The following is a 25,863-nucleotide window of genomic DNA, read 5'->3' as shown; positions in this document are numbered from 1 at the left end:
ACACGCCTGTAGTCCCAGCTACTTGAGAAGCTGAAGTGGGGGAATCACCTGAACTTGAGAAAGTCAAGGCTGCAGTGAGCTGTGTTCATGCCACTGCACTCAGCCTGGGTGACAGAGTGAGACCTGTCTCAGAAACACACACACACACACACACACTTGGGAGGCTGAGGCAGGAGAATCGCTTGAACCCGGGAGGTAGAGGTTGCAGTGAGCTAAGATTGTGACACTGCACTCCAGCCTGGTTTTTTTTGAGTGTATTTTTTTGAGACAGGTCTCAGTCTGTCACCCAGGCAGAGTGCAGTGGCATGAACACAGCTCACTGCAGCCTTGACTTTCTCAAGCTCAGGTGGTTTTCCCACTTCAGCTTCTCAAGTAGCTGGCACTACAGACGTGTACTAGTTTTTTGTATTTTTTGTAGAGATGGGGTTTTGCCATGTTGCCCAGGCTGCTCTCAAACTCCTGGGTGTGCGCGCGCGCGCACACACACACACACACACACACGGTTTTTTAAAAAAATCAAAGAGTTGTATGCATTCAGTTTTGAGTTATAAAATGTTAGCTAAAAGGGGTCTTAGAGACTAAGCTGCTAGGGTGATGCCCACCTTTAACAGATGTGGAAATCAAGGCCACAAACTGAAGTTAATTGATATAAGTCACAGGTGTGTTGGGACCAATTCAGTCTTAAGCGTACAGATGTCTGACTCCCCGGCCTGTGTCCTGTCAACATTCCATGTTGTTACGTTTGACTGTGACCAACTCTTCCATTTTGCATTTAAAAACAAAATGGTGGACAGTGGTAAATGAAATCACTGTAATTAAACACCAAAAGATTTGACCACTGAATGACTACATTTTTTTCTTTAGACTTCATTATAGGTATTCTATTGACTTATCTTAATGTTTTTTTGTTTTTGTTTTTGTTTTTTTGAGCCAGGGTCATACTCTGTCACCCGGGCTGCAGTGCAGTGGTGTAATCATGACTCACTGCAGCCTTGACCTCCCAGGCTCTAGCTTTCCTCACTCCACAGCCTCTGTAATGTTTTTTTTTTCTTTCTTTCTTTTTTTTCTTTTTGGAGTTTCCCTCTTGCCCAGGCTGGAGTGCAGTGGCGCAATCTCGACTTACTACAACTTCTGCCTCCCGGGTTCAAGCGATTCTTCTGCCTCAGCCTCCCAAGTAGTTGGAATTACAGGCCTCTGCCACCAATTTTTTTGTATTTTTTAGTAGAGATGGGATTTCACCATGTTGGCCAGGCTGGTCTTGAACTCCTGACCTCAGATGATCCACCCGCCTTGACCTCCCAAAGTGTTGGGATTACCGGCATGAGCCACTGCGCCCAGTCGGTCTTTCATTAGTCTTTCTCATTCTGTTTGTTGGTTGTCTTTCTTGCTTTAAAAGCACATATACGGCCGGGCACGGTGGCTCAAGCCTGTAATCCCAGCACTTTGGGAGGCCGAGACGGGCGGATCACGAGGTCAGGAGATCGAGACCATCCTGGCTAACACGGTGAAACCCCGTCTCTACTAAAAAATACAAAAAACTAGCTGGGCGAGGTGGCGGGCGCCTGTAGTCCCAGCTACTCGGGAGGCTGAGGCAGGAGAATGGCGTAAACCCAGGAGGCGGAGCTTGCAGTGAACTGAGATCGCGCCACTGCACTCCAGCCTGGGCGGCAGAGCGAGACTCTGTCTCAAAAAAAAAAAAATAAATAAAAATAAAAAAATAAAAAATAAAAAATAAATAAATAAATAAAAGCACATATACTCTGCAGGGAAAAAGATATGTAACTTTCTGATCACGCATAGTTTCCTACCTTTTTTTCTATGAAGTAGAAAAATATTTTCCTTATTGGCATGGAAACAAACTAGTGTTTATGTCTTAAAATGTCTGATTCTTTTTTCTTTCTTATTTGAGGTACTGATAATAGGAAAACCATTTTGAATTATTAGGAATTCCTACATCATACTCTCTGATAAATACAGCCAAAAGCAATCCCATGCATGGTGGGCATGGAGGATGGTCAAGTTATGTGTCTGCCATAACAAAAAGGATTGTAAACATTATGGTCCATGTTCTTCATATTCAGTTTTCAAAGAACCTATCTTAACCTCTGGAATATTTACTATTAAACATAAGTTACCACATTAGAAATAAAATATAAAACAGATGGATCAGAAGATGATTCCTTTTTGTTCTTTACCAATAGGACATCTTAAAGCTCTTTATCCATATATGTGGATAAAATTAAAATATATATGGATATAAATGGATATATAAATATATTTTAATGAACTGCTGTTTTTTCACACTGTCAGTCTCTGGTAAATAGTTGATATTGGCACACTGTCAGTCTCTGGTAAATAGTTTGAATAATAAAGCCAATGCTGTGAAGACATACTATTACTTAATTTTATGTCATTTGGGTAGTTTGAATTGTAGCAACTGAATTACTTATGAACCATGCAAGTACACGTAGTATGTACCTATGTGTCTTAGTTGTGAGTAGCCAGAAGCATGTATATATGGAGCTGATTATTACCTCTTGAGCAAACAGCTTAACTTTTATAAAATTCAGTTTTCTCATATGTAAATGCTGGGGATAGGGTTGGGGGGAGTTGGGATAATATATGTCAAATGTTTAGGACAAATCAGGCATTCTGTAAGTGCTCAATTAAGGGCAGTTAGTTTTATTAACATATAAAGAGGAAGACTGACTTAAAGCCATAGTTCTTTAACTTTGTGTCATTAAGCTTTTAATTCATTTAAGGAAAAACCTTCCAAAGAGTATTTTCTTTCATTTATTTTTTTACTTTCATTTTTTGTTCCTTGACTTATTATTTTTTTTCCTGTACTTAAATCAGCTTAAGGCATCATTATTCAAAGAATAAAACACAATAAAGTTTTGTCCTTCCAAATTAAAAATATTGATATGGTTAGTGGTTTTCTTCTGTATTGGTGCAATGGTATATATGTTCCTAAGCATTGAGTATAATTTGGACTAACAATTTTTTAATATTAAATCTTATGCATAAGAAATATGAACTTGGTCCTAAAAGCAAGAACTCAAAACAGAAATATAAAAAAGTTGTACAGTTCACATATAAAAAAGCATTTGATCTATTTTGCATAGTAAGAACAAAATAGATCTGAATTAAGAACATGTAAAAGTGGATATTTTTCCAGATGGATTCATTGTGTCTGAAATAATTTGAAAAACAGGATGGAAAGTCGTCTCTTTTCTGTCTCCCTCCAAGTAAGCATTAGCTGTAAGTATTTTGAAATATTAATTGATAGATGAAACCTCAGCAAAAGAAGAAGAGCACATTTTGACCAATACCGAGATAACTAACTTAAGCTTGGCTTAGAAAGCTTTCGGTGATTCTGCATACCTTTTATGTCAGTTCAGTGAGCCGCAGCCATTTACAGTGGCCTACACATAATGACCTTGAATTACCTCATGTAAGAAGTCTGGAGGTTGAAATTTCAATGCGCTACAGCAGAAATCCATGCTTTTTTTCCAGCAACCTTGGAGTATAATCTTCCTTGCCCATGCCTGTTTCCTCAGTATATAGCAAGATTGTTGCCATATAGCGCTAAGGCTTTCAAGAGCAGAAAGCTGGAAGATCTTTTATTTGTGAGCCTCTTATTTTATCAGCAGAGGAAAATTTTATCCCAAAGCCGCCTACTGTATTTCTTTTTCTGTTTCATTGGTCAGAACTGTGTCACATGGATACCCTTAACTCCAAGGGGGCTAAGAAAGTTAGTATCTAGCAAAAAGCAATGGGATTACCATAGTGGGTTTGTACTAACTTTGATTTATCCCCTAGGCCTGGGGGAGGAGCCTAGCTTCCCTAAGTCAAGGCAGATCTGCCAGGTACATGTACATAAAATCAGGGCTCTGTGGGTGAGTAGGAAGAGGAAGAACTGGCTAATTGATAGGCAGGGTACAGTGTCTGCTATTTCCTTGAGCAATGGTAGTGACTGGTTGCTATAATAGGATTTTTGAAGCAGCAGTGTTACCGTGAGAATCTGATGATGCTGGTGACCATCATTCAGCAGTGAATACTTAACTGCCAGGCAGTGTACAATGGAAAGATTGAGCAGCAGATACAAATTTGGAAATTATTAGCATATATATGGTATCTAGATTTATGGGGACAGATACCCTCTCCAGATCAAAACAACCAAAATGGCATGATGGTAATAAAATAGCTTTAAAAATCTGGTGTTATAGAATGCCTAGGTGATAAGTGGAGTTTTTTTTTTTTCTCTTTCTTTTTAAATGAATTTTATTTTTTAGAACAATTTTAGGTTTACATTGAAATTGAGCAGAAGATACCAAGATTTCCCATGTACCCACTACGCCTACACATACACAGCCTCCTCTATCATCAGCATTTTCTGCCAGAGGGCTATGTTTTTGTCTTTGTTTTTTTGAGATGGAATCTTGTTGTGTCGCCTAGGCTGGAGTGCAGTGGCGCGATCTCGGCTCACTGCAAGCTCTGCCTCCTGGGTTCAAGCAATTCTCCTGCCTCAGCCTCCTGAGTAGCTGGGACTACAGGCGTGCACCACTATGCCTGGCTAATTTTTGTATTTTTAGTAGAGAGGGGGTTTTACCATATTGGCCAGTCTGGTCTTGAACTCCTGACCTCAAGTGATCCACCCACCTTGGCCTACCAAAGTGGGATTGGGTTGGGATTACAGGCATGAGCCATCATGCCTGGTTAGAGTGGTGGTTTTTATAATTGGTGACATCCATTGACACATCGTTGTCACTAAAGTCCTTAGAGGATGTACAGTTTACTTGTGTCGTGGGTCAGGGAATATCTTAGGTTTTCTGAATGATGACACTTAATTTGGGAAGGAGAGAATATTGGTAACCAGCCCAGAATCATCTCTGCTCAATCCTGTTTTCTTCACCTCTTAATGCTATTCTTTGGCCATCCTTGGTTCTTGCCTTTGCTTTCAGAAAATAGCAGCCAAGGTGTGAACAAGTAGATGGGCCAGCAAGGGTGGAGTGAACTGGTACCAGTTACTGGGGCCCAGTGGACTGGATGAGGGATGGCCCATGAGTTGTGTTCATATATGTACCAGTCCAATGCCAATGTAAAGAATTTCTGCCATTCTACTATTGCAGAGTGGGCCTGAAAAATGTTTTCAGCCATATTCAAATTTCTTCCCACTACCTGCAAACATGAATTTGGGGATTTCAGCTAACTTCTTACTACCTGTAGCATATGGGATTTGCAGTAGGGTATAATTAAAATTGATGGGTAACTCTAATCTCCTTTTAGCCTTATTAACAACATAAACCCTCTAACAGCTACTTAGCCAAAGAAACTAGAGTCTTCTTATCTCTCTCTTTTCTTTTTAATCTCTTATCTCCCTGTAATCCCAGCACTTTGGGAGGCTGAGGTGGGTGGATCACGAGGTCAGGAAATCGAGACCGTCCTGGCTAACACGGTGAAACCCCGTCTCTACTAAAAAATACAAAAAATTAGCTGGGACTGGTGGCGGGCGCCTGTAGTCCCAGCTACTTGGGAGGCTGAGGCAGGAGAATAGCGTGAACCCAGGAGGCAGAGCTTGCAGTGAGCCGAGATTGCATCACTGCACTCCAGCCTGGGCAACTGAGTGAGACTCTGTCTAAAAAAAAAAATATTAGCTGTTTTCTCAAAGATAACTTAAATGAATATATCTGGTGTTCACTTTAGTGTTTATTTTTAACAAAGCCTTACAGAGAGAACTAGTCTCATAGGAGAAAATCATTATAGAAAGTCTGATGCTCAGCCGGGTGCGGGCTCACGCTTGTAATCTTAGCACTTTGGGAGGCCAAGGTGGTGGATCACCTGAGGTCAGGAGTTCGAGACCAACCTGGCCAATATGGTGAAACCCGGTCTCTACTGAAAATACACAAAAATTAACTGGGCATGGTGGCAGGTGCCTGTAATCCCAGCTACTCAGGAGGCTGAGGCAGGACAATTGCTTGAACCAGGGAGGCAAAGGTTGCAGTGAGCTGAGATCGTGCCACTGTACTCCAGCCTGGGCCACAAGAGCGAGACTCCATCAAAACACGACACAACAGAACAAAAAAAGTCGATGCTCATTCTTTTCCAAAAGGAAATCTCCCCCGTCCCCTTCTTTTTTTCATCAATATTAGTATATACTCATTGCGAAGACTTTAAGTAAAAATCTGTTAATCAGGATTAACTTTACACAATTTGAAATGTATTGCGTATCTTTCTGGATATCATTCTTGGTCTGTAAACATGCAAAAACATATCTTTTTTTAAACAAAAAATTAGAATTCACTTTTTACACTCAACACTGTATCTTGGACATCTTTCCCTATCAATACCCTTTCTAAAGGCTTCAGTATATTTCATTGTATGGATATGCCAAAATGTAAACCGTCTGTTGCCCTTTACATACACATACTCTGTAACCTTTTAGTTTAATAAGTTAAAATTCATTTTAATATACCTCCTTTCTCTTTAAATTTCATTTTATCTATATAAAATGTAGAATCTGAACTAGTTCATCTCTGAGATGTCTTCCAGCTCCACACATGGTGATTCCTAATTCTGCTCAATTAATTTTAGAGCTGCCAGCTGCTCCACAGTTTTGCCAACCATCCTCTGCACCGTAGTCGTGCCTCTGCTGCTCACCCAGCCCTGGCTTCTCTTGATACCTGCTTTGGGGAAGCAAAATGCTGCCCCAGAACATGGTTCAGGAGAGAGAATAAGGAAGCCACAACACCGGGCCTAGGTGGCCAGGCTTTAGAACAGTGGTGAGGATATGACAGTAAGGTGTGCAGAGAGCACTAAGACTGTGGTGTCTGTCCACAGAAGCTGTATGTGGGTGTGTCTTCTGGGAGTTACTTCTGAGCCCAGGATCAGTGTGACTGCCAGAGGATGAGGCAGTACTAGAGAGAGAGAAGCCTGTAAAAGAGTGGACCAGGCCTGTGGAGAGAGTGGTAGGAATTGTTGCCTGTTGCCATGGGGTCATTCCAGAACTCCTCTAGGGGTTAGCTAGAGGTGAAAGGAACTGTGCAGACTGAAGTTCCAGCTAGACAGATACAGGGCTTTGAGATGCAGTTCTTGAAATCTTAGTGAACAGTTTTATTTTAGTGTTGTTATCTTGAATCCTTTTACAAATTTCAGGATATTCAGATGAGGGTTCTAGATCATATTAGAGTTGACTTATTCTAATTTTAGGAGAGACATTATTCAGTTTGCCTTCTATGTCCAACTTTTCTTCTCTTTTGGCCTCTCACTCATTACTGGAAAGAGACAACCTGCCCTCTAGCTACAGCTGATTATACCCAAACTGGCCATTTGGATTTCCTTTCTTAGAACAAGTAGGGCAGGTGCTGTGAAGACTGGAACTCTGAGCTGGTTTCCAAACACAGTTCTGCATTACGATCACCTGCACAGCCTTGTAAGAGCAGCTGAATCACTAGGTCTGAAGAAGGACCCAGGCATGTATATTTTTAATAAGTTCTGTAGATAGATGTGGATGATCATCTAAGTTTGGGGACCAGTGGACTAGGGCACCAACTCAGAACACTATCCTGTTCACTTCTGATAGTTCCTCATCGCAAACCTAGGTGAGTAGGGTGGAGGGTAGAATGGACCTCCAGGGATCTGGACATTGAGACTATGACCATTCCTCCTTTTTTCCTGCTCTGTGACCAATTTAACCTTTCTCTGGGGTCCCCTCTAAAAGTAAGATTATGAACTCCTATTGTATGTATATTAATTCAATAAATACTAAATGCCTACTTTGTACCAGACGTTTTGCTAAGCGCAATCCAGCTTGCCACTGAATTGTTCTCTTAATTAGTAAAACAGCATAGGATAGTGAACAAAGCACAGGCTTTGGAGTTACTTTTAGGTATAAGAGCAATCCTTGCTACTTGTAGCTGGGTTCCCTGCACATGTTATTTCTCTTCACTAAGCCTCAGTTTCTTCCACTCAAGTACAGGAACAATACCTATCCTACATAGCTATTATGAAGGTTAAATTAAATAATTATTAGGTTTGTACCCCTCCATTCTATGGCTTGGCCATTTTGGCTAGACTGCAAGGGATCTAGTAGCATGGACCATATCTTATGGTTTCATGAATCCTCTATGTTGCCTAAATTGCTACCTCTTGATTCTGCTACACCAATTTGGAATGTGATTCATATTTGTACAAGGCAGTAGAGAGTTTTGTTGGAAAATCACTTTTGTCTACTGAACTTGGACAAGGAAGTCTATTCAGAAGGTATATAAGTAGCCTGGGCATGGTGGCTCATGCCTGTAATCCTAGTACTTTGGGAGGCTGAGGCAGGAGGATCACTTGAGCCCATGAGTTTGAGACCAGCCTGGGGAACAAGGCAAAACCCTGTCTCTATAAAAAAGTACAAAAGTTAGCCAGGCATGATGGTGTGCACCTGTAGTCCCAGCTATTGGAGAGGCTGAGGTAAGAGGATCACTTGAGTCCAGGAGGTTGAGGCCGCAGTGAGCTGTGATCATGCCACTACACTCCAGCCTGGGTGACAGAGCAAGACCCTGTATCAATCAATCAATCAATATTTTAAAGAAGAAGATATATAACTAGCATTCAGAAAACCTCAGTTGTTTTTTGTTTTTTTGTTTTTTTGTTTTTTTGTTTTTGAGACCGAGTCTTGCTCTGTTGCCTAGGCTGGAGTACAGTGGTGGAATCTCGGCTTACTGCAACCTCCGCCTCCCAGATTCAAGTGAGTCTCCTGCCTCTGCCTCCCAAGCAGCTGGGATTACAGGCATGTGCCACCACGCCTGGCTAATTTTTGTATTTTTAGTAGAGATGCGGTTCCACCACGTTGGCCAGGCTGGTCTTGAACTCCTGACCTCAGGTGATCCGCCCACCTCAGCCTCCCAAAGTGCTGGTACTACAGGCTTGAGCCATTGTGCCCAGCCAGAAACCTCAGTTTTAAGCTTTTTTCTTCTCTCACCATGATTACATGGGGCACTTCACTTTTTTGAACCTCAGGTTCTTGAGTGAGCTTGACCATCTCTTCCCTTTTTTCTTGTTTTGAGTAGTTTATGATTGTTGCGACACATAAAGACATTTTTAAAATTGAACATTGTGCTATTTTAAATTAAAACAATATTTAAATGCTTCAATAATATGAGAAGATCTATTTTTAAAATCTCTTTAGCTTAATAGACTCGGTGGTCTTTTCCTGGCTTCTTTCATATGCCTTGGTTTTCTGCAAAGTTGGGATCAATGTATGTATTCAATTTGGAGTTCTTTATTTCTACTTTTCAATGTTACTATATAGTATTCTACTATATTAACATGGGGACTTTAGAATTCATATTGTAGATAAGAATTTAAAAAAAATTTTTTCCTAAAAGAGCTGAACCGTTAGGCTTCCTGTTTTTCAGTTTGTGCAACTTGACTAACATTTGAAAACTAATGAAATAGAATGGAATTTAAAATATCAGAATGGTTTCAGGAAACATCTATTTCAGTTTATATTTTTATGTGAAGATGTGTGTTTACTGGATCATGATGTAAAATGTATGCTTACCGAGGGTTGTGGCCAAAAGAATTTAAAAGCCACTGGATTAATAACGACAGTCCAATCACATTTTGAGGTTTTCACGTCATATTCTAGAAAAGACTGTTTAACTCCCATGTATGTCCCGAGAGTTGCTTCTTTTGGAAGTACATAGTTAGGTATTTTAGTTGTTAGATGCTTTGGTTCACAAAACTAAGATCTTAAGTGAAATGTAACTATGTATCTCCTCTGCCCAGAATGAAGTTACGGGAAACAAATTTTTATTATACTAATAACTAAATAAATCCAATTAAATTTGGATAAGCCATACTATACCAAATGAAACACAGCAGGGGAAGAAATCTTACACATAAAGGATATACTGTGTTCTTTGGTTGACATGCTTGCCTACACTTTTCCTTTGGCCTTCTATTACATTAGCCAGCTTCTATCTCAAGGAAGCTAAAAAAATGTAGACTTTGTGCATACATTACAAGCCATTTTTTTTAATAATCAGCTCTCTTAAATTCATTTTATATATTTCTTTGAAAAATTTGAGGCTGGGTGTGGGAGCCACCAAACTGCACTTTGGGAAGCTGAGGCAGGAGGACTACTTGAGTCCAGAAGTTCGAGACCAGCCTGGGCAACACAGTGAGACCTTGTCTCTATTAAAAATTTAGAAAGTAGCCAGGTGTGGTGGTGTGCACCTGTAGTCCAAGCTGTTTGGGAGGCTGAAGTGAGGAGAATTACTGAAGTGAGGAGAATTACATGAGCCCAGAAGTTTGAGGTTGCAGTGAGCTATGATTGTGTAACTGCACTCCAGCCTGTGCAAAGAGACCCTGTCTCAAAAAAATAAAAATTTTGCCTAGTCTTGAAGTTCAAAGCAACATTCAGCTTATTACTTGTGCCTATGTCTTCCTCATTAGTAATAATCTCATTGAGCTATTTTGTTCCCCCTTTTGGTTATTTTCTGAAACACACACATAGCTGCTTCTAATTAACTGTACAAGGGCTTTCTTAGTGAGTGGCTGAGCATGATTTAGCAGCCTGACTGTCTCTCTGGGGAGCTGATTTTATGGAGTAGCCAATGTATTTGTTTTCTGAAAAATTTTTATTTCAATAGGTTTTTGGGTAACAGGTGGCATTTGGTTACACGGATAAGTCTTTTAGTGGCAATTTCCAAGATTTCGGTGCACCCATCAACCGAGCAGGGTATACTGTACTCAATGTGTAGTCTTTTCTCCCTCACTGCCCCTACCCTTTCCCGTGAGTTCCCAAAGTCCATTGTATCATTCTTATGTCTTTGCATCCTCATAGCTTAGCTCCCTGCCAATGTGTATTCAGTAGTTAACCTGTTTCATAGGCTAAACAAGATTCAGAGTTCTTTTATTTTACTGTTTCAGTCCAGCTCAGTTATGATAAATACAGATCTGTTAGGATAAGAAATTGTGGAGCTTCAGGTTTAGAATAATGAGATTCCTAGGACTGAAGGAAATTTCTGTGATTTAGAAGAGAAAATTATTTTAAATTTATTTCCATCCATTTGCAGAATGAATTTTGAGCAATAGTTAGAGTTGGGAAAGTCCTGTTATTAGCTGAGGAGAGGAGGAAAGTTCATAGCCTGTGGATCAGATAAAGACATTCTGAACTAAATAGACATCATGATGTTTGTTTTCACCCATTTACTATAAAATATGCTGTGGATTTTGGGCAGTGCCTAACCTATGCTCCAAATGTTGCTTTATGGGAAATTCCTATTCACCCATGATATATCTCAATTATTAAAAGTACATAAGAACCTGGTTATCATGAGAGAGTTCTTCCTGATATATCCCTGGTGGCAGGACCCAGCTTGGGAGTGGAAATTGCTCTAGCTCCCAGTCACTAGTGGTATATTCTAGGATTTGCGGGGAGTCTTTAGCAGGGTGGAGATCCAGGGCAGTGACAGCTGGTGCTGGTTTCTCTGGTGACCAGGAGACTAGAAACAAGTGGTTATAATGGCTTGTCCTGATATCTACATTGCTTCCAGTCTTTAAGCTGTACTCTTGCATCTAGTGACACAGTGCCTACATGTGCCTAAGTTCCTCAGTGGTATCAGAGGACAGGTTATCAAAGTGTGTTTGAAAATGTTTCATTGATATCTTACCAAATGATATACTTTCTTTTGTACTGCCTTTCAGAATTAAAGCTATAGAGAGTCCCAACAAAGAAGATGATACCCAGTGGCTGACCTATTGGGTAGTGTATGGTGTGTTCAGCATTGCTGAATTCTTCTCTGATATCTTCCTGTCATGGTTCCCCTTCTACTACATGCTGAAGGTATGTTGGTTCTCCCTACCACTAAAACTCCATCTCAGGACCTGTATAGAAGAAGTAGGAATAAATGCTTGAATGTTGTACATCTGTGGTTCTGTCTTAGATTATAAACAAGAAGCCAGGCCTGGGCGACAGAGCGAGACCCTGTCTCCAAAAAAAAAAAAAAAATGCTCAAGCAAGCCACTTGTCTCAGCCTCCTTAGTAGCTGAGACTATAGGCACGTGCCACTGCACCTGACTACTCTTTTAAACAATTTTATCTAAAGAAATTTAGATATAGGATATTAAGTATAGGAACCTCCATCACCCCAACCACCATCACAAATGGTAATATCTTGAGTTTTAGTTCTGGGTAATTATGGATATATATTTCTTTTTCTTTGGTCTTAGCCTTTTTTTTTTTTTTTCTTTTTTCTTTTTTTGGGATGGAGTCTTGCTCAGTTGCCCAGGCTAGAGTGCAGTGGCGCGATCTTGGCTTACTGCAACCTCTGCCTCCTGGGTTCAAGCAATTCTCCTGCCTCAGCCTCCTGAGTAGCAGGGATTACAGGTGCCCACCACCATGCTTGGCCAATTTTTGTATTTTTTTTGGTAGAGACAGAGTTTCACCATGTTGCCCAGGGTGCTCTCGAACTCCTGACCTTAAGCAATCCATGCACCTCAGCCTCCCAATGTGCTGGGATTATAGGTGTGAGCCATCGTGCCTGGATTCAATCTGACCATCTAATTTTCAACTGTATTCCATGATTATATCATAACCATTCTGTTATTCCTGCCATATATTGTGTTCTTCATTTCAGCTGTTATATTGTTCACACCTAATGTTTTTGCTTGGCTCTTTTCTGTTTTCTTCTTGTTTCATATTGCTAATATTTTCTCATTTCTTTTAGTATGGTTAACGCTCCCCAGTTTAAAATTCTTGGTCAGCAGTTCTAATATTTTTGCTCCTGACCAAAACCTGTAGTTGATTGTGTTGTTTTTCTTTTGAAACGTACTCTTGGCAGAGTGTAGCAGCTCATGCCTGCAATCCTAGCACTTTGGGAGGCTGAGGCGGGCAGATTGCCTGAGCTCAGGAGTTCAAGACCAGCCTGGGCAACACAGTGAAACCCTGTCTCTACTAAAATACGAACGAAATTAGCTGGGTGTGGTAGAGTGCACCTTTGTCCTAGCTACTTGGGAGGCTGAGGCAGGAGAACTGCTTGAATCTGCGACGCAGAGGTTGCAGTGAGCCGAGATCACGCTACTGCACTCCAGCCTGGGCGACAGAGCCAGACTCCATCTCTGAAAACAACAACAACAACAACAAAAAAGAAATATACTCTTAAAATATCTTTTTATTTTGGCCTACAAACTCCTTTTCATCTGAGTATCAGCTATCCCATCAGGCACTGGAATGGAGAGGGCCCCAGTCTGTGCTAATACTCGTAAGTTCTGGGTAGGGGGTGGATGAGTCCTAGGAGTAGGGGGCCTCAGGCACACAGGAACCATAGTTAACCACTCCTCACCCACAGAAAAGCTCCTGAGGTCAAAGCTTCACTGTACTGCCCTCCTCCATCCCAGCAAAGCAGCATCAAAAGGAAGTGATCCTGGGTTATAGTTCACAGCTCTAGGGGTTGGAGCAGCAGGGGTAGGGAAGTAACTGCCCTTAATTAGTGTCCACTTGTTTTCCTGAGTGACTTGCAAAGACAGGACTTTTATGCTGAAACATCTGTTTTAGAAAAAAGTAGAGGACAATATTTTTTAACTTTGAGGTATAGAAGCAAGACAAAATACAAAAGTTTCAAAGAAAAAGATTTGATAAATTCAACTAAATAAAATTTCTAAAAATTAAATTTCTATGACAGTGGGCAGCATAAACAAAGTTAAAATAATGACAGACTAGGAAGATAGATTTACAACATTTACACCAAATAAGGAATATCCAGAATACATAACAATTTCTATAAGTAAAAAGAAAAAGAAAAATGGGAAAAGAAAGTATTTCATGGAAGAGAAAAAATATGAATGGCCAGTAAACAGCTCAGCAGTGATCTGGGAAGTGTGAATTAAAATAGTAAAATCCCGTATTTTGTTCATTAAACTGGCAGATATTTTAAAGATTGAAGATATCTGGTATTGGTGAATGTATAGGGAAACAGACAGGTAGTAGTACAGGCTGAACATCTGAAATCTGAAATCCTAAGTGCTTTAAAACCCCAAACTTTTTGAGTGCTCAGATAAAGAAAACGCTCATTGGAGCATTTAGATTTTAGAGTTTCTGATTTGGTATGCTCAGTTGGTATAATATACATATTCCAAAATCTGAATAAATGTGAAACCCGAAACACTTTTAGTCCCAAGCATTTCAGATAAGGGATACTTAACAGGGTAGTGGTATAAATTGGAATAATCTTTTTAAGGGACCTTTTAACAATTTCTTGTTGAATTGAAAAATGATATTCTTAACAATTCTAAGGAAATAGTCACTGTGCATTAAAGAGCTGCACAAAGATATTCATGGCAGCATTTTTTGTTGTAAACTGTATATAATATGAACTGCATAATGTAAACATTATAAACTGAAATATTCATCAGCAGGTAAATGGTTAATTGAATTAATGGTATATCCATATAGTTAAATGGAATGAAACAAATCCATATGTATAGACCCAGAAATTTTTGCATAATTTAGCAATTATGAAAAGTTATAGAGGACAGGTGTGCTAGCTTTTGCCTGTAATCCCAGCATATTCAGAGGCCAAGGCAGAAGGACTGCTTGAGGCCAGGAGTTTGACACCAGCCTGGGCAACATGGTGAGACCCTGTCTCCACACACACAAATTTAAAAACTAGTCAGGCTCCCAGATCACAGCATGTTGACCAAAAAAAAAAAAAAAAAGCCAGGCATGGTGGTGCATGCCTGTGGTCCCATCTACTCAGGAGGCTGAGGTGGGAGGATGGTTTGAGCCCAGGAGTTCAAGGCTACAGTAAGCTATGATGACACCACTGCACTCTAGCCTGGGTGACAGAGACCCTGTCTCAAAAAAGAAAAAAAGTAATAGAACGTTAAATACAGTAGTACACACCATTTATGCTTAAAAAAGAAAGAAGACAAGACACTATATAAAGTATCATGTCTTTTAAAGTTTAAAAAATTAAATAAAAACGTGCTCAGTATAGATTCTGTTATATTTTTGAATGACTTCACCACAGAATGCCTTGTAAGGCAATGAAGAATTTTCCTTTCAAAACTGATGGAAGATAATAAAAATTGGTCTGTGGAAAGAGTTGATTTCAAAGATTGGATTTTTTTGTTTTGATTTTTTTTTTGTTTTTATTATTCGAAGTCATTTAACATTCATAAAAATATTCTTGTAATCTTTAATTTGGACATGACATAATTTAAACTTCAGATAATTTTAAAGCCTTTAATAAGATCTATCTAATGGTAGGGACCTCACAGTGCAGTCTAGTGGAAATAAATTGGCTTTTGCTTTGGGCCCACTTGTTTGTGGCAGTGAACAATATCTTGTCAGCAGAACTACTTGCAGTATTACCTGACTTCATATTTCCAAAATGTGAGTAAGCTTGACTTCTAGCCTACTCCTAATCACCTCTGCTAATGGAGTCCACAGAGAGGTAGAGAGAAGATCCAAAATAAATGGTAGTAATTGAATCATTTATATTTGGTTTTGAAGTTCATTTAAAATACTGCTTTGCAGCAAATTTTCTTCCCTAATGGTAAAATGAATGTGTATCCATTAGTAGTCTCCAGCTGCATGGCATCATAGTGTTCATGAAAGTGAATTTATTGCATACATTCCAAATAGATAATATACTTGAAAGGATTAAAAGTTCATGATGCTGTCAATCAAAATGCTTTCTTCCTACATTAGTGGCATATTCTGAATGACTTAGTAAACAGACTGAGAAGAGGCCTCTGAACTGCAGAGTCTGTAGGAGAAGGTTCAGGAGAGTATTGAATTTTAAGGACTAGAATCCATCTTACCTATGCTGTTGCAATCACATGCTGACTGGAAATGTGGAAAAGAGACTTAGAAGTAAGGACATGGGATTTTTTTTTGTTTTCTGAGATGGAGTCTCACTCTGTCACCCAGCCTGGAGTACAGTGGCGCCATCTTGGCTCACTGCAACCACTGCCTCTTCAATTCTAGTGATACTCCTGCCACAGCCTCCGAAGTAGCTGGGATTACAGGCACGTACCACCACACACAGCTAATGTTTGTATTTTTAGTAGAGGTGGGGTTTCACCATGTTTGCCAGGCTTGTCTCAAACTCCTGACCTCAAGTGATCTGCCCGACTTTGTAATCCCAAAATGCTGGGATTACAGGCATGAGCCACTGCTCCCGGCCCAAGGACATGTTTAATATTTTATTTTTTGCAGAGTTAATATTGTTGGCTTTATTTTTATTTTTCTAAAGCAGCTTATAAGATTGGAGGAAAATAAAAGGAGCCAATGGCTAGGCATCAAAGCTTAGTTGAGAAGATAATATATGATATACTTAGGTAGAAATTGGATCATGCATGTTCTGAGCTTTGCTTTGATATCTGGCCTTGAGCAAGAGGGTTTAAAAATAAATTTAAAAGCTGTTTTTTCTTGATTATGAAATTTATATATGCTCATTCCTTTATTTAGCAGATATTTATTTAGAACCTCCATGTGTCAGATTCTGTTCTACATCTGGGAGATACTTTGGTGAATAAAACAAAGTCCTTGTTATCCTACTGTTTACATTTTTGTGTGAGTGTGTGTGTGTGTGTGTGTGTGTGTGTGTTAGGAAGTGTTTTATGTAGGGAGGAAAATAACATTTGTAATCCTACATCTTAGTCTTCCCATTTTTTAAAATGTGCAAATATATTCGTCTATGTGTATAAATACAAACAGAACTGTGTGTGTATATATGTGTGTGTGTATATATATGTATTGCTGTCTTAACCATATGTGTGGTTGAGATCACATATAATTGTCTTGCTTTTTTCAATTAACACAGTATTATGAGTATTTTCTCATGTTACTCAGTATTCTTTGACAAGCTGTCTAATCTATTATTGATAATTTACCCATTCCCAATTGAAAGATATTTAGGACATTTGTCATGTGATTATACATAACGCTGCAATTAATATCTTTGTATCCTATGTTTACCTTCATTTAAATCATTTTCTAGATTTATTTTTTTATATGTATTTTTTGAGATGGAGTCTTGCTTTGTCGACCAGGCTGGAGTGCAGTGGCGTGATCTCGGCTCACTGCAACCTCTGTTTCCCAGGTTCAGGCAATTCTCCTGTCTCTGCCTCCCGAGTAGCTAGGACTACAGGTGTGCACAACCACACCCGGCTAATTTTTGTATTTTTAGTAGAGACGGGGTTCACCATATTGGCCAGGCTGCTCTCAAACTCGTGACCTCGTGATCTCCCTGCCTCAGCCTCCTAAAGTGTTGAGATTACAGGTGTGAGCCACCAGGCCTGACTAGATTTATTTTTAGAACAAGGTTGAGTAAACTCTGGCAAGATTAGGTCCTGACCTGAATTGTCACCTGTGCTATTTCACCCATTGACAGAGAATACAACATTTTTTTTTTTTTTGAGATGGAGTTTTGCTATATTGCCCAGGCTGGAGTGAAGTGGCGTGATCTCAGCTCACTGCAACCTCTGCCTCCTGGGTTCAAGCCATTCTCCTGCTTCAGCCTCCCAAGTAGCTGGGATTACAGGTGCCCACCACCACGCCCAGCTAATTTTTGTATTTTTAATAGAGTTGGGGTTTCACCATGTTGGCCAGGCTGGTCTGGAACTCCTGACCTCAGGTGATCCACCCACCTCGGCCTCTCAAAGTGCTAGGATTTTAGGTGTGAGCCACCATGCCCGGCAACATTTTTCTTCTTAATCTTTGTAGGAGGCCAAAAAGACAGGGAAATCTTTCCTTTAACACGTCCTTTTTAAGCTTTTATTTGTGCATGCTGAGCAGTGTTTTAAACGTAGCCCGTAACTCTTCTGTGGCTACACTGCAAAGGCTTCTTAGACTTATGTTTCTGATCAAGTCATTGTAGCCTATCAGGAAGTCAGTGTTGAAGTACATTTTCTTCTGACATTAACTTTCCATTCCCTAACTGCATGTTAAGCATGCCCCTACCTGGAAAGTATCTTTTCTAGGGGAAAATCAGATGGTGACAGCATTAGAAGCACAGACGGAATAGAATGGCCTGTTGTAATTTGTAATTTAAGGAGTCACTGTGTCAGTGCTAATAGTGCCAAGAGTCCAGTTAAAATAGCATGGACTCTGTCTGAACTGCAGGCAGCAGTGGGCTTGTGGGTCTCCTTGGGAGTCTCATCAACTGGCACTTTGAGGGCAGCTTGACCGAAAAGACAGCCAGATCTCTGTGGGTGATTTTAATAAACTCAGGCTATTCCTGGGCTGTAGAATAGTTACATAGATTAAGAAGAGAGGGTTGTAAGAGGTGGCAGCTGAATATCACCTTGGGAGTTGAACAGTAATTAACTTTATTTTTAATATAAGAAAATGATTTCATTTCAGAACTGGAATATGCTAAAGATGTACCTAGACAGCAGTAATTATTTTACTGTCTCAAGACAATAGCTAGAGGGTGCCAGTACCAGAAAGTAGTAAATTAACAGTCTGCAGTCTAGCCTACAAAGTAATCACATTGAAGAGGTACAAAACTGTGGACACTTGACTTAATTCATCCAGAAAAGATAATCAGCTTGTCTGGATTGCTGAAGAGTTAGTATCTATGTAGGCAGGTGATATTTCAGAGATTTTCCACAATAAGAACTTTAGGATTTGGTAATACTACTATTCTATTGTATACTTTCTTCAAGTACATTAATTTTTGACTTTCCTAAAGCCCTGCAGAAGAGAAAACTGTCTCTTAGGTTGATTTGCCTAAAGTCATAAAACACACCCCACCTCTCCTTTTTCTTTTTTTTTCTTTTTTGAGACAGAGTCTGGCTGTGTCACCAGGTTGGAGCAGAGTGGTGCAATCTCGGCTCACTGCAACCTCCACCTCCCGGGTTCCAGTGATTCTCCTGCCTCAGCCTCCCGAGTGGTTGGGACTACAGATGCCCGCCACCATGCTCGGCTATTTTTCTAATTTTAGTAGAGACAGGGTTTCACCACGTTGGCCAGGATGGTCTCGATCTCTTGACGTCGTGATCCACCTACCTTGGCCTCCCAAAGTGCTGGGATTACAGGCATAAGCCACTGCACCCGGCCCCACTTCTCCTGAGTCTTAATACAATGAGTCATTTTCACTTCACCTTAATTCTTCTGGTTTTAATATGGATATCTGTCTCTCTCTTGATAATCCATTTCTGAAAATCAGATATTCTATGCAGGAGTACATTCTATGCAGGAGCTTATTTTCCACTATGTTAAGTGGGAAAATTTTTAATGTATTACATGTCAATGTAAAACTCCCCAACGAATTCCCTAAGCATTAATAAAATACAGCAAAATACCTATATATAAATAACAAATATCATGTTAGGATGTTAGATGCTAAAAACACTTGCTGCTCTCCAAATAGTTAATATAGTAAGAAACAATTGCTTTGTGTGCAGGAATACATAGCACATCCCCTGTGATGCTCTGCATATTCTTCAAAATGTCCACCAGGAATTCTGATATTCTGTCAAAAATGTTACTCAAGACATTTCCTGTACATCATCTTGTATTGCATTTTGGGGATGTACAGCTTTTCCTATATAAGCAACTACAGTAAAACATTATATGAATTTTGGATATTAAAAACCAAAAGGCAGCTGGGTGCAGTGGCTCACGCCTGTAATCCTAAGCATTTTGGGAGGCCAAGGTGGGTGGATCACAAGGTCAGGAGATCAAGACCATCCTGGCCAACATGGTGAAACGCTGTCTCTACTAAAATACAAAAAATTAGCTAGGCGTGGTGGCACGCACCTGTAGAGGGATTGAGGCAGGGGAATTGCTGGAACCCCGGAGGCGGAGGTTGCAGTGAGCTGATCGCGTCACTGCACTCCCGCCTGGCAACAAAGCAAGACTCTGTCTCAAAAAAAAAAATAAAATAAAATAACAAAACAAAAAACAAAACAACCAAAAGGCTTCCACAGGGAAATAACTAGAGAGGTGGTTTTGCAGGGTCTGCTGTAATTAACTGGCACTAGGCCAAGGAAACAAAGCTAATGCCAGTGAAAAACACAGTTATTTAATTCTCCATTTTGGGTCAATGCAAATGCGTATCTCAAAAAACCAAGGTTCTGAACCTCTGGCAACATCTTACAATTCAGTAAGATTTGCTGCTGGCTAAGCCTAGGGCATGCTAGAGCAGAGTTGCTGGGAAAACTAAGAGTAACATGTAACTACTTGCACATACTGAGGGTACCTCAAGACACTGGCTTCCTTGGAGTGCTTGGACTTTTAACAGAAGGTCTTAGTCTACCATTGTATGTGTGAAGGAGGCTGATTTGAGTTTTTGCATGATTGCACATTCATGCACATAGCATTACTATCCATGTGTAGTGAGACTACTAGATGCTAGTCTGAGTCTTTACCCTTCCATCACCTACTGTCATGCTTTCCCAAGTCTGAAGATCCTGTTTTCTAAGATCTGTGCTCAGTAAACAAGCTTTGGAGTCTTTAAATGAAAGGAATAGGAAAGGTGAAGAGAGGCCTGGCTTAAAATCATAACATGGAGATTATGGCAGTGAATCACACTGGGTTGAATGCTCTGATATGGAAAGCAGGCTGTGTAGTTCCTCTAGTTCAGAAATTCTGTTTTTTGAGACAGAGTCTCACTCTGTCACCCAGGCTGCAGTGAAGTGGCATGATGTTGACTCACTGCAACCTCTACCTTCCAGATTCAAGTGATTCTCCTGCCTCAGCCTCCCAAGTAGCTTGGATTACAGACGCCTGCCACCATACCTGGCGAATTTTTGTATTTTTAGTAGAAACAGGGTTTCGCCATATTGGCCAGGCTGGTCTCAAACTCCTGACCTCAAGTGATCCACCCTCCTCAGCCTCCTAAAGTGCCAGGATTACAGGTGATTACAGGATTACAGGATCACCGCGCCTGGCCTAGTCTTTTTCTTTTCTTTTCTTTTCTTTTTTTTTAGAACAAAACTAGTTTATTTGGATTTGGGGCTCTGAACAGTTCTGCCTCTATTACCCGACCTCCTCCTGCCACGACTTCGGGACCTAGAGGAACTCTGGCTCCGGCTGCGGTGGCTCCTGCGGCTCTGGCTCCGGTGGCCCTGGCCTTGGCTGCGGTGCCTGTTTCTTCCTCTGCTTGGTGAATTGTGCTTCTCCCGACTCTTTGATGTGTGTTTGTGAGATTTCTTCCCCCTGTGACTACTCCTTTTCCTCTCAGATTCCCCATTTCTTTTGTAGGAGTGGTCTGGACTAGGGTTTCTCCTTCCCCGCAGCCTGCTGGAGTAGTGGTCGTGGTGGCCCATCCTCTCCCTCCTCTCGGAGTTCTTGCCAAAGGAGGAGCCAGTCTGATCTGGAGACAAGTGGATGTCTCTGTTAGCTTCCCAGAATTCATTGTTGGGATTTCTGAACACATGAAGAAAGTTGCAGTGTTTTCCTCTTGGACACTGTTGTATTTCAAATAAACCACAAATCGCCATTTTCCACCGGGTCACTGGGCAGAATTCACATTGCAGCTGTCGTCCTGCATACCATCGTCCATTAAACAGAGAAAGGGCTGCTTGGCATTCTTCTTCCGACTGGTACTGAACATATACATTGCCCCTCAGGTGAGGTTCTAAATTGCAGCTGACCTTGAACTGAATCACCTTCCCCACGTTCTTGAACTCGGGCAACACATCCTCATAGAAATCTAGGAACTGTTGGTAGATTTCTTCCTCGCTATACTCCAGGCTTGCGTCAGGGTCATAGTCATCCCTCCTGCACTGCTCCATTCCAAACGTTGTAAACATGCTCTTAATAAGAAGGGTAGGACTGGATGTTGGGAAATTATGTTTACGTGAACATCTGTCTCCAAATCTGCAAGCTCCTGTTTTACTGTAAAAGGGACAATTAGCTCGATCCTTCTCCATTACTCTGAAATCCACAGGTGGTTCAGGGTTTTGCCATATGGTACCATTTTCTAACTCATTTTCAGCCTGATCCAGCATCTTCTGCACAGCTTCCTCTTTTTTTTTCTTCTGTCGTTTCTGGTCCTCCTCTTCTCTATCTTTCCTCTGCTGTTCTTTCCATTGTTCCTTTAACTTTCTCTCTTGTTCTTGCCATTTTTTAGCTGCCTCTTCCTTTTCCTTCTTTATTCTGAATTCTTCTTGTGCCTTCTGCTCTCTCAGCAACCACTCCTCATGTAATCTTTGCCTCTCTCTTTCCAATAGCTTCTCTTCTTCTAGTTGTTGTTCTTCAATAAAAGTGTCCTCCTCCTCCTCCTCCTTCTGTGAGAGTCCTGAGTCTCTCAGTCGAGCAAGTTCCTGCCGACATTTCTTTCGTTTCTCCTTCTTCAGGGCGGCCCTGTACTTTTTGTGGCTTGGTTTCTCTGGAAACGTCATCTTCTCAAGTGCAGCCATCTTGCCGGCACCGCCTGGCCCCTCAGACATTCTTAACCTATGGGAATATATGGAAGATTCTGTTCATAGCTGCCACTGTCAGTGATTCTACTTACAAGTACTTTATGATGTCTTCTAGTATTGTTTTGTTTGCATACTTATATATATTATAAATTACTTTCATTTTGTTTTTCCTTTATGTTGCAGTTAGACTATATATTTTTTGTAATTAAGTATATCATAAATTTGAATTTCATTTCATGTACTAAAAGGAGAGTTTCTAAAATATTTACTTATGGCCAGGTGCGGTAGCTCACTCCTGTAATCCCAGCACTTTGGGAGGCCAAAGCGGGCGGATCTCCTGAGGCCAGGAGTTCGAGACCAGCCTGACCAACATGGCAAAAACTCATCTCTACTAAAAATTAAAAAAATTAGCCGGGCATGTTGGCACGTGCCTGTAATCCCAGCTACTTGGGAGGCTGAGGCAGGAGAACTGCTTGAACCCAGGAGGCGGAGGTTGCAGTGAGCCAAGATTACGCCACTGGAGTCCAGCCTGGGTGACAGAGTGAGACTCTGTCTCAAAAATAAAAAATAAAAATAAAGATTTGCTGAAATGTTTTTGGTTCTAGGATTTGCTTTCCCCCACTGAAAGCTAATATGCTCTCCTGTTAGTAATGTTTCATAGATGCTGTTAGAAAACACAGTATTCTTGGGTCAGAGAAAGTCCTTGCTATGCTCAGTAATTTTCTTTTCTTACAAAATTATAGGAGTAGATTTTTAAATTCCCAATACCTATTTTACAGAGGAAAAAACAGACTTAAGTGATTAAGTAACTTGCACAAGGTTTGCTTAGCTAGTAAATGGCAGAACCGGGATTGGAAATTAGTTTCTTTGAGCCCATCCTGTTACTCTCTATATACTATACTAACTCTTTGAATCCCTGAATCCGTTTGTTGGGTTGAGAGATCTGTATATATCTTTAGAGTGAGATTTTAGGCCGGGTGCAGTGGTTCACACCTGTAATCCCAGCACTTTAGGAGGCCGAGGCAGGTGGATCACTTGAGGTCAGGAGTTTGAGACCAGCCTGGCCAACATGGTGAAACCCTGTCTCTACAAAAAGTACAATAATTAGCCAGACGTGATGATGCGTGCCTGCATGCCTGTGGTGTCAGCTACTTGGAGGGCTGAGGCGGGAGAATCACTTGAGCCCAGGAAGTTGAGGCTATAGTGTTCTGTATTTGTGCCCCTGCACTCCTGCCTGGGTAACAAAGTGAGACCCTGTCTTTAAAAAAAAAAAAAAAAAAAAAAAAAAAAAAAAGAGTTAAATTTTGTGTTCTTTATTCTGTATTCTTACTAATTTCTAGGTTGTTTTATATATCAATTTTTTTTTTTCTTTTGGTCTTTTTGAGACAGGGTCTTGCTCTCTCACCAAGTAGTGGTATCACAGCTCACAGCAGTCTCGACCTCCCAAGCTCAAGCCACCCTCCTGCCTCAGCCTCCCAGGAGGACCACAGGCATACGCTACCAAGCCTGGCTAATTTTAAATTATTTTCTTTTTTTTTGTGGCCGGGAGCAGTGGCTCACACCTGTAATCCCAGCACTTTGGGAGGCCAATGGGGGCGGATCATTTGAGGTCAGGAGGTCAAGACCAGCCTGACCAACATGGTGAAACCTTATCTCCACTAGAAATAGAAAAATTAGCCAGGCATGGTGGTGTGCGTCTGTAGTCCCAGCTACTCGGGAGGCTGAGACAGGAGAATCGCTTAAATCCAGGAGGCGGAGGTTGCAGTGAGCTGAGATTGTGCCACGGAACTCCAGCCTGGGTGAGAGAGCAAGACTCCATCTAAAAAAAAAAAAATTTTTTTTTTTTTTTGCCCATAGAGATGGGGTCTCCCTATGTTACACAGGCTAGTCTCAAAACTCCTGGGCTCAAGTGATCCTCCAACCTCAGCCTCCCAAAGTGCTGGGATTACAGGTGTGAGCCTGGCTAGTATATCAATTTCTGATGGAAATGTTAAAATCTATGATTGCAGATTGTGCCCATTTGTGTATGTAATTCTGACTTACATTTACATATTTTAAAGCCATATTTGAAAGCTATATATAGCTATATATAAAATATATAATTATAAAAATATATTACAAACATACAAAGCTATATATAATTTACATATTTCAAAGGTATATACAAGTTGAGGAATTTTAATATTCTTGCTGAATTGCTTTCCTTATTCTATTTACTTATTTTGCCTTAAGCAATTTGTATGTATTAATATTACTAATGAGCTATTCTGGGAGTTGGTGTTTGTCTGATATATCTTTCCCATAACTTTATTTTCAGTGTTCCTATTTGGTTTTGTGGTAGGTATGTTTCTTAAGCATACAGCTATAGTTTTGGGGTTTTATAAAAAATTTAGTCCTATAGTCTCTGGGTTTTGTTTTGTTTTTGAGATGAGCTCTTGCTGTGTTGCCCAGGATGGTCTCTGCATTAGTCTGCTCTCATGCTGCTAATAAAGACATACCTGAGAATGGGCAATTTATGAAGGAAAGAGGTTTAATTGACTCACAGTTCCACATGGCTGTGGAGGCCTCACAATCGTGGTAGAAAATGAAGGAAAAGCGAAGGGATGTCTTACATGGCAGTGGCAGGCAAGAGAGAATGAGAGCCAAGTGAAAGGGGAAACTCCTTGTAAAACTATCAGATCTCGTGAGACTTATTCACTACCACGAGAACAGCATGGCAGGAAACCACCCCCATGATTCAGTTATCTCTCACCTCGTCCTTTCCACAACACATGGGAATTATGGGAGCTACAGTACAAGATGAGATTTGGGTGGAGACACAACCAAACCATGTCAGTCTCCAACTCCTAGGCTCAAGCAATCCTTGCACCTTGGTGTCCCAAGTCACTGGAACTACAGGTGCATGCCACTATGCCCAGTAAGTCTCTGTCTTAAAAACACTTGTGCATCTGTAACAAATTTTAATTCACAAAGGTTACATTTCAAGAGTTACTTTTTACTGTAGTTGAGATAAGGGGAGCCTGGGCAACATTGTGAGACTTGGTCTCTACAAAAAAAAAGTTATAAAAATTTAGCCAGGCCTGGTGGTTCATGCCTGGTTAGTCCCAGCTACTTGGGAGGCTGGGGTGGGAAAACTGTTTGAACCCAGGAGTTCAAGGCTGCAGTAAGCCATGTTCATGCCACTGCACTCCAGCCTGGGTGACAGAGCAAGACTCTCAAAAATAATAATCTGGCGATATTAATTTGTTGAGAACTTGGGTTTTGTTTTTTATTTTGAGTGTAGTACAAGTTCAGAGTGTAGTACAAGTTCACAGTGTAGTATAAATTTCTCAGAGCCAACACGGTGCTGTTGGAGTGAGCTATTTGTGCATTTTAAACTAAAACTCTGTCATTAGTGTTTGCCTTTTATCAGCTTTGTATCTCTAAAACATTTGAAAGACTGTCTTGGAAAGGCATCATAGCTTGTTGATTATCAGAGTACATCCC

At 40.6% G+C, this 25,863-nt stretch overlaps 2 protein-coding genes across 3 annotated transcripts in view; one reads left to right on the top strand and one right to left on the bottom strand.

The window, feature by feature from the left end:
* The window catches only part of REEP5 (receptor accessory protein 5), a 45,269-nt gene that overhangs the window by 8,181 nt on the left and 11,225 nt on the right, over window positions 1-25,863 (top strand). Inside the window, exons 3-4 of one of the 2 annotated variants that reach the window (XM_021939599.2) lie at window positions 11,704-11,842; window positions 20,941-21,922. In XM_021939599.2, the coding sequence (XP_021795291.1) occupies window positions 11,704-11,842; window positions 20,941-21,120 (319 nt within the window). In that variant the 3' untranslated portion in view covers window positions 21,121-21,922. Of the gene's footprint in view, window positions 1-11,703; window positions 11,843-20,940; window positions 21,923-25,863 lie in introns of those variants that run through there. The other variant, XM_009208895.2, reaches the window with a different exon arrangement.
* Window positions 22,004-25,863, bottom strand: part of SRP19 (signal recognition particle 19) — a 28,917-nt gene continuing 25,057 nt past the window's right edge. The window contains exon 5 of the mRNA XM_009208897.3: window positions 22,004-22,411. Within this exon, the coding sequence (XP_009207161.1) occupies window positions 22,407-22,411 (5 nt within the window). The 3' untranslated portion in view covers window positions 22,004-22,406. The remainder of the gene's footprint in view (window positions 22,412-25,863) is intronic.

This window comes from Papio anubis, chromosome 5 (assembly GCF_008728515.1).
Source record: "Papio anubis isolate 15944 chromosome 5, Panubis1.0, whole genome shotgun sequence".
NCBI lineage: Eukaryota > Metazoa > Chordata > Mammalia > Primates > Cercopithecidae > Papio > Papio anubis.
Note: the sequence above shows the minus strand (reverse complement) of the source record. Positions and strands in the feature narration are given on the sequence as shown.